The 8,782-nt window shown below is 50.9% G+C and overlaps 1 protein-coding gene across 7 annotated transcripts in view; it reads right to left on the reverse strand.

Moving 5' to 3' along the window:
• RSU1 (Ras suppressor protein 1) overlaps positions 1–7,976 on the reverse strand; it is a 190,168-nt gene extending 182,192 nt beyond the window's left edge. The window contains exons 1-3 of one of the 7 annotated variants that reach the window (XM_040352456.1): positions 7,835–7,976; positions 3,895–4,010; positions 1,629–1,679 (exon numbers count right to left, since the gene is read on the reverse strand). In XM_040352456.1, the coding sequence (XP_040208390.1) occupies positions 1,629–1,679; positions 3,895–4,003 (160 nt within the window). In that variant the 5' untranslated portion in view covers positions 4,004–4,010; positions 7,835–7,976. Of the gene's footprint in view, positions 1–1,628; positions 1,680–3,894; positions 4,012–7,486; positions 7,621–7,661; positions 7,732–7,805 lie in introns of those variants that run through there. The other 6 variants (XM_040352461.1, XM_040352455.1, XM_040352457.1 and 3 more) reach the window with 6 other exon arrangements.
• Positions 7,977–8,782: the final 806 nt, after the last annotated feature.

Below are 8,782 nucleotides of genomic sequence, written 5' to 3' on the forward strand. Positions count from 1 at the left end.
TTCATTTTAATGGCACGTTTGGCAAAAAAAAAAAAAAAAAAAAAACTAGAAATTGCAAAGCCCATTGAAGTCAGTTTTGGGGCAAACCTTGAAAACCAATTCTCACCAATTTCATGATTAATAGGGAAGGGATTGTCAAAGGGCAAGGGGAGCTGGGCATTGGCAGCTTGGCATTGGCAGGGGAAACCAGAGTACCAATGCAATTTTTTTTCTTAATACCTTGTATAACATTCAGGTACGACCTTCATACAACTTTTGAGGGTTAACATTGAAGTCTTTGGCCCTCAAATTGCATGAAAGTTGGATCAAAGTAGGCCATGAACTATTATGAAGTCACACAAAATATGAATGGTTATCATTGGAAAACATGGGGAACGACTTGTCATGCAACTTTGATGTCCAAAGCTGCACGACAAGTCGCACAAATGTGAATGGAGCCTTAGCACTCATGCACATTAGCTAACCTCAAAACTGTACATGAAAAACGCCCAAGACGCTGTTCTGTTCCCTATAGGACAAAGCATATGTAGTAATATGTCCTATGTTTCCTAGTGTAATCTAACCCTAGTTATGGAGATCCTACCTGACCCCCCCCCCCCCCTCCTATAGTTGATTCAACAATAGTTTTGAAGGAGAAAGCCGATTCAAAGCTGCAGCAAGGAAAATGCAGTGGGGGGGGGGTGGTGTATGTCAGCCTCTGCATTCTTCTTGCCGTTGCTTGTATCAGGAAAGTGCTCACAGCCAAGACAAGCTGCAGCTATAAATCCTTCAAAACGATCTCAAAACCCATCTCCTTCAAAACTATTGTCAAATCGGCCACAGCAGGAGGGGAGGAAGGCAATGTGAACCTCATAACTAGGGTTAGAAAACACATAGAAACATGAGACAAGGTTCTATACATACAGTATACTTTGTCCTATAGGGCAGTGGTCATCAACCCTGTCCTACAGGGCCCACTAACAGGCCAGGTTTGCAAGATAACTGACATACATGACAGGTGATATCATTTGCTGCTCAGTGATTGCAGTATTCTAGACTGCATCTCCCCATGGTAATACATAAAACCTGGCCTGTTAGTGGGCCCTGTAGGACAGGGTTGATGATCACTGCTATAGGGGACAGAACTGTAAAATACAAATTATAATGATAGATCTTTCAAGTGAAACACATGCACAGCACTGTAGGGTTCCCCCCAAAAATCTATACCAGACCCTGAATAGATTTATTTGGCTCCAAAAATGTTTTAATTAATTAATTAATTAATTAAAGTCCTCATATTTTACTATATGCTGACATACGATGAAGCAGCTTGTGGACTGTGTTCTGGATATGCTGACCCTGGGGCGATCAACATGGCAGACTGTGACCCTAGAACTAGGATCTGTTCTCTTATCCCAGGTAATGTCCCTTTCCATTCATTCCAGTTCAGTGACTCACTAGCTGGTTAGGCCAGGATCAGAACCAAGCCAACAATTGCCATATCAATATGTTCTAAACGACATACCATTTTTTTTTTTTGCATAGTAATAAATAGTGTTGCTAGGTTCAAACAGATCCAGAAGATGAGTAACAGAAAATATGACATCACGCAGAGGAGTGCACAAAGTATGCCGGAGCAATGTACTTACTGGTCAGCTTGTTGTGACTCAGGATGAGCTGGGTGATGTGGGACAGGGTGACTGTGAAAGGAAACACAAATGTCACATTTTAATCAGCAGGAAATACACATAATCAGTAGCTATAAAGAAGTCCTGTATACGTATTTTTATATTTCAGTCTATTTTAGTCAACATTTTCAAAATAACAGCACAAAACTTCTCCCAGAGTGAAGAAGAATATCATCTCACAATTACAGAAATTGTAATATGTATAAGCTTTACAAATATACAGAATCTTAGACACCATTTTATGCCTTGCTGCCCCCCCAATATTCAACAGTCCAAGGACAATGCAGCCCCAGTGAAATTGTCACTGTTCTAGATATTAGGAAAATGTACCAGGCCCAAATATTATCACATACTAGGCGTGCATGAACCAACCATGGTGAATGGGCACTATTGCCTCGTTTCCACTGAGCGGATCGGTTCGGTACGGTACGCCATTTTGAGTGTTACCATTATGAAAGCAGCCCATACAACCGAACCATACCGCACAATTCAGGGTCCTGCTTCAGATGTGGGGCCATAGAAAATGGTACGGTACAGTTAGGGGAGGAGCTACTGGCGTCACATGATACATTACACCGATTAGCGGACAGAAAAACGTTAATGCTCACATAAAGTTTTCTTTTCTGCTGTGTTTCTCATTGCCGCTCTCATACAGTGCGGCATTTATTTTAACTACAAAGAACCAAAAGGCAAGTGGAGAAAAGACGAGCTGCTGGATGACCTCCATTGTTGTTGTTTGTAGCGTCACGTTTCTTGTCGCACTAGTGCAACGCCACGCTAGGCATTTTTTTCTAAACCCCGTATGGCCCCTGGCATTCTGACTTGCAGTGGCAATGCTCACCTGAATAGGCCGGACCCTTCCAAACTGTACAGACCCGAACTGTTCTACTCAGTGGAAACGAGGTATTAATGCATGATAATGGGGGACACATCAGGAATCAGGGGGGAATCGGTTATATATTGACTATAGAAGAGATTAGGATTTACCCGATCCTCCTTATGAAATGGTACAGGAGGGTGGGAAAAGTAAATAAAGGCACTGGTTAATTTTCATTCTAGCTAACTTAGGAAGTCTAGGTTTGTCCCGATACCACTTTTTTAGGACCGAGTACAAGTACCGATACTTTTTTTTTTATGTACTCGCCGATACCGAATACCGATACTTTTTTTAAATGTGTCCCCAAATGCAGCCATGTCCCCCACATATGCAGCCATGTCCCACATATATGCAGCCATGTCTCCCACATATATGCAGCCATGTCCCCCCACATATATGCAGCCATGTCCCCCCACATATATGCAGCCATGTCCCCCCACATATATGCAGCCATGTCCCCCCACATATCCAGCCATGTCCCCCCACATATCCAGCCATGTCCCCCCATATATGCAGCCTTTTCCCAATACAGTATATGCAGCCATGTCCCCCATATATCCAGCCATGTCCCCCCATATATCCAGCCATGTCCCCCCATATATGCAGCCATGTCCCCCCATATATATGCAGCCATGTCCCCCACATATATGCAGCCATGTCCCCCACATATATGCAGCCATGTCCCCAAACATATGCAGCCATGTCCCCAAACATATGCAGCCATGTCCCCAAACATATGCAGCCATGTCCCCCATACCTGATCATGATGACGATGCCGCACCCCCCCCCCCCCACCGCTGCGTTAATCATTGTGTGGTGAACATTACAGGCAGCTTTCGTTTCAATAGCTGTTTTCCCTGCCACGCCGTGTAAAGGACACTCCCCCTTGCTCGGGATTGGACAGATCCGTCCAAGGGGGAGTGTCTATACACGGCGCGGCGGGCAAAACAGCTATTCAAACTAAAGGTGCCTGTAATGTTTGCCGCACGGTGATTAACGATATACGGCGGCGGCGGCGGGGGGGGGGTAGAGTATTCTATTTAGGTATCGGGGGTATTTGCGGGAGTACGAGTACTCCCGCAAATACTCGGTATCGGTCCCGATACCGATACTGGTATCGGGACAACCCTAGTTTGAAGGGTCTTTTTTATAACATACAAATATTTAGCATCTTTGGTGTGTTGCGGCCCATTCAGAATGATTCGGCGTCTTAATGCATGTAAAAGCCACGAGAACACATGCTGAATGCAGACATGAGCCTGTCCTATTAGAATTGGCACCCAGGAACAGCATTGTAAGTAAACAGTATTTGGTACATAGATTTAGAAAACTCTAAGGAGCTCTACTTACACAGGCCGGAAATGTCCAGCATGTTAGCGATCCCTCGGTCACACATGTCAATTTCTGTGACATTCTTCTCCCTGCTCTCCTCCACTATCTTCTTCAAAGACTTGGACATTTTGCTACTGAAATGAAAAAGAAAAACATGAATATTGTGACAATACAGCTGGTTACTCAATACAAAGCCCTATACCTGTCCCGTGCATAAAAATCTGTCACCACCATAGGTGTGCGCAGGGGGTGTGCTAGGTGTGCCTGGGCATACCCTAATGATCACTACATGTGGTGCTGATTCTCCCTACTACCCGGAATTCCCCCGTGTTGGCCCCCCACACCGCAGTGCTACTGGCTTCCCTCCTCTCCCCCAGCTTCTGTGGGGTTTGTTTCAGGATGGAGACGGGGGGGGGGGGGGGGGTTGTATATATGTCAATTACCACAGTCTTCCTTTTCTAAATAAACACAGTGAACTCACTGGGCTAGATTCAGATAGGTGAGCGGATCTTTAGATCCGCGTAACCTATCTGATTTACGTAATGCCGCCGCAAGTTTTTCAGGCAAGTGCTTTATTCACAAAGCACTTGCCTGTAAAGTTGTGGGGGCGTAGCGTAAATCCACCTGGCGGAATTCAAATTCGGCGGGTAGGGGGCGTGCATCATTCAAATGATGCGCGTCCCCGCGGCGAACAAACTGTGCACGTGCCGGCCGCGACTGAATCCCAGTGCACATGCTCCAAATGACGTTGGCAACTCGTCATGCTTTCGTCGTGAACGTAAATTACGTCCAGCCGTATTCGCGACCGACTTATGCAAACGACGTAAAAAATTCAAAACTCGGCGCGGGAACGACGGCCATACTTAACATAGGATACGCCGCACATAACTCTCATATAGCAGGGGTAACTATACGCCGGAAAAAGCCAAACGCAAACGACGTAAAAAAAAAGCGCCGGGCGGTCGTTCGTTTCTGAATCGGCGTAACTCCTCATTTGCATATTCCTCGCGTATACAAACGGAAGCGCCACCTAGCGGCCAGCGTGAGATTGCAGCCTAAGATCCGACGGTGTAAGTCACTTACACCTGTCGGATCTTAGGGAGATCTATGCGTAACTGATTCTATGAATCAGGCACATAGATACGACGGCGTATAAGGGTGAGGATGAGGAAGGAGTGATGAGGAGGATGAGCAGTGATGGGATGAGGAAGGGGGGATGATGAAGAAGGGGGGGGGGATGAGGAGGATGAGCAGGGATGTGATGAGGAGGGGGGATGAAGGGGTGATGAGGAGGAAGGGGGGATGAGGAGGATGAGCAGGGATGTGATGAGGAGGGGGGATGAAGGGGTGATGAGGAGGAGGGGGTGATGAGGAGGATGAGGAGGGGGGAAGGGAGGATGAGCAGGGATGTGATGAGGAGGGGGGATGAAGGGGTGATGAGGAGGAGGGGGTGATGAGGAGGAAGGGGGGATGAGGAGGAAGGGGGGATGAGGAGGATGAGCAGGGATGTGATGAGGCGGGGGGATGAAGGGGTGATGAGGAGGATGAGGAGGGGGGATGAGGAGGAAGGGGGGGATGAGGAGGATGAGCAGGGATGTGATGAGGAGGGGGGATGAAGGGGTGATGAGGAGGAGGGGGTGATGAGGAGGATGAGGAGGGGGGGATGAGGAGGAAGGGAGGATGAGGAGGATGAGCAGGGATGTGATGAGGAGGGGGGATGAAGGGGTGAGGAGGGGGTGATGAGGAGGATGAGGAGGGGGGGATGAGGAGGAAGGGAGGATGAGGAGGATGAGCAGGGATGTGATGAGGAGGGGGGGGATGAAGGGGTGATGAGAAGGAGGGGGTGATGAGGAGGGGGGATGAGGAGGAAGGGAGGATGAGGAGGATGAGCAGGGATGTGATGAGGAGGGGGGGGGTGAAGGGGTGATGAGGAGGGGGTGATGAGGAGGGTGAGGAGGGGGGGTGAGGAGGAAGGGCGGATGAGGAGGATGAGCAGGGATGTGATGAGGAGGGGGGATGAAGGGGTGATGAGGAGGAGAGGGTGATGGGGGGGATGAGGAGGAAGGGGGGATGAGGAGGATGAGCAGGGATGTGATGAGGAGGGGGGGGGATGAAGGGGTGATGAGGAGGGGGTGATGAGGAGGATGAGGAGGGGGGGTGAGGAGGAAGGGCGGATGAGGAGGATGAGCAGGGATGTGATGAGGAGGGGGGATGAAGGGGTGATGAGGAGGAAGGGGGGGATGAGGAGGATGAGCAGGGATGTGATGAGGAGGGGGGGGTGAAGGGGTGATGAGGAGGAGGGGGTGATGAGGAGGATGAGGAGGGGGGATAAGGAGGAAGGGAGGATGAGGAGGATGAGCAGGGATGTGATGAGGAGGGGGGATGAAGGGGTGATGAGGAGGAGGGGGTGATGAGGAGGATGAGGAGGGGGGTGATGAGGAGGATGAGGAGGGGGGGATGAGGAGGGGGAGCAGGGATGTGATGAGGAGGGGGGGGATGAAGGGGTGATGAGGAGGAGGGGGTGATGAGGAGGATGAGGAGGGGGGGATGAGGAGGAAGGGGGATGAGGAGGATGAGCAGAGATGTGATGAGGAGGGGGGATGAAGGGGTGATGAGGAGGATGAGGAGGGGGGATGAGGAGGAAGGGGGGATGAGGAGGATGAGCAGGGATGTGATGAGGAGGAGGGGGAGTGAAGGGGTGATGAGGAGGGGGGATGAGGAGGAAGGGAGGATGAGGAGGGATGTGATGAGGAGGGGGGATGAAGGGGTGATGAGGAGGAGGGGAGGATGAGGAGGGGGTGATGAGGAGGATGAGCAGGGATGTGATGAGGAGGGGGGGGGTGAAGGGGTGATGAGGAGGAGGGGGTGATGAGGAGGATGAGGAGGGGGGGGGATGAGGAGGAAGGGGGGATGAGGAGGATGAGCAGGGATGTGATGAGGAGGGGGGATGAAGGGGTGATGAGGAGGATGAGGAGGGGGGATGAGGAGGAAGGGGGGATGAGGAGGATGAGCAGGGATGTGATGAGGAGGGGGGGATGAAGGGGTGATGAGGAGGAGGGGGTGATGAGGAGGATGAGGAGGGGGGGGTGAGGAGGAATGGGGGATGAGGAGGATGAGCAGGGATGTGATGAGGAGGGGGGGATGAAGGGGTGATGAGGAGGATGAGGAGGGGGGGGGTGAGGAGGAATGGGGGATGAGGAGGATGAGCAGGGATGTGATGAGGAGGGGGGATGAAGGGGTGATGAGGAGGATGAGGAGAAGGGATGAGGAGGAAGGGGGGATGAGGAGGATGAGCAGGGATGTGATGAGGAGGGGGGATGAAGGGGTGATGAGGAGGAGGGGGTGATGAGCAGGGGAGGATGATGGGGAGGGGGGATAAGGGGGTGATGATGAGGGTGGTAAAGAGGGGTCTGGGAGGAATATTAGGGACTGTGCTGATCCGGGAATACATCCCAGAACAGAATATTATGAAGCGGAGCTCGGTGTGAGGTAAACTCTGTAAAACTCCTCTGGTTGTACAGCAAAGTTCTATTCCTGGAGTTCTTCCTTATAAAGGCATTGCTATGTTGTTCTATGTGTTCCCCCGGTCCTCAGCCCTCCCTCTCCTTACTCTCAGTGCTCGGTGTCCCCTCTCCTTACTCTCAGTGCTCGGTGTCCCCTCTCCTTACTCTCAGTGCTCGGTGTCCCCTCTCCTTACCCTCAGTGCTCGGTGTCCCCTCTCCTTACCCTCAGTGCTCGGTGTCCCCTCTCCTTACCCTCAGTGCTCGGTGTCCCCTCTCCTTCCTCTCAGTGCTCGGTGTCCCCTCTCCTTACTCTCAGTGCTCGGTGTCCCCTCTCCTTACTCTCAGTGCTCGGTGTCCCCTCTCCTTACTCTCAGTGCTCGGTGTCCCCTCTCCTTACCCTCAGTGCTCGGTGTCCCCTCTCCTTACCCTCAGTGCTCGGTGTCCCCTCTCCTTACTCTCAGTGCTCGGTGTCCCCGGTGCTGGTGGGAGGGATGCGGCGGCTCGGACAGGAAGTGTCCTCAGGCGGTGGAATCTCTCACACTCCTAATAAGGCAAATTCCACTCTATTCTCCGGAGCCAGGCGGCGCTGGATACACAGCACGTCGCTCCGACCAATCAGCGAGCAGCATGAGATGACTTTCTGTTACTTCTATCCAGTGAGAGGCGATGGAACGCAGAGGCAGCCAATGGGAGTTGAGCGGAGAGGATGCGGCTACATTGTAACTCGCTGGCCGGGGAGGAAGTTCTCTGTGACTTGTGTTTATCTTCCGCTGTGCGGAGTGTCCGCTGGTTGTTGTCACCCTTCTATGAACCTTCTCTATGGGGAGGGGAAGGATGTATATTATAATGTATGTGGAGGATTATAACCCGAGGAGCCATAGAGGAATAGTGTGAGTGTGTAGAAGAGGAAGTCTGTATAATACATTACACACTCTCTACTGTTTTACTAAACTTTGGTAGAGCTGAGACTAGAGAGATACTCTTTATTACCAAAAGTATTGGAACGCCTTCCTTTACATGCCCATTCACACCTGAGCGTTTTGTCGCCTGAAGCGCAACGCTCCAAAACGCTAGAGGGGAAAAAATACATTATTCCCTATGGAGATGGTTCACATCTCCACTCCAAAACGCCGAACCAGGGGAGGGCTGGCAGCCTTAGGCCTGGGGGGCAAGTCCAGTCAAGTGGCCCATAGAGCGTGGAAAAGTGATGGATCGAGGAAAACAGTCTAAGATTTTTCATGATCACAAGAGGCCCCTCTTACGACAGAGTCCCCACAGAGCCTCCCCTTACATCAGAGTCCGCACATAGGCCCCCCTTTCATCAGAGTCTGCACAGAAGCCCCCCTTACATCAGAGGCCCCCCTTACATCAGAGTCCGCACAGAGGCCCCCCTTACCTCAGAG

This window comes from Rana temporaria, chromosome 5 (assembly GCF_905171775.1).
Source record: "Rana temporaria chromosome 5, aRanTem1.1, whole genome shotgun sequence".
Lineage (NCBI taxonomy): Eukaryota > Metazoa > Chordata > Amphibia > Anura > Ranidae > Rana > Rana temporaria.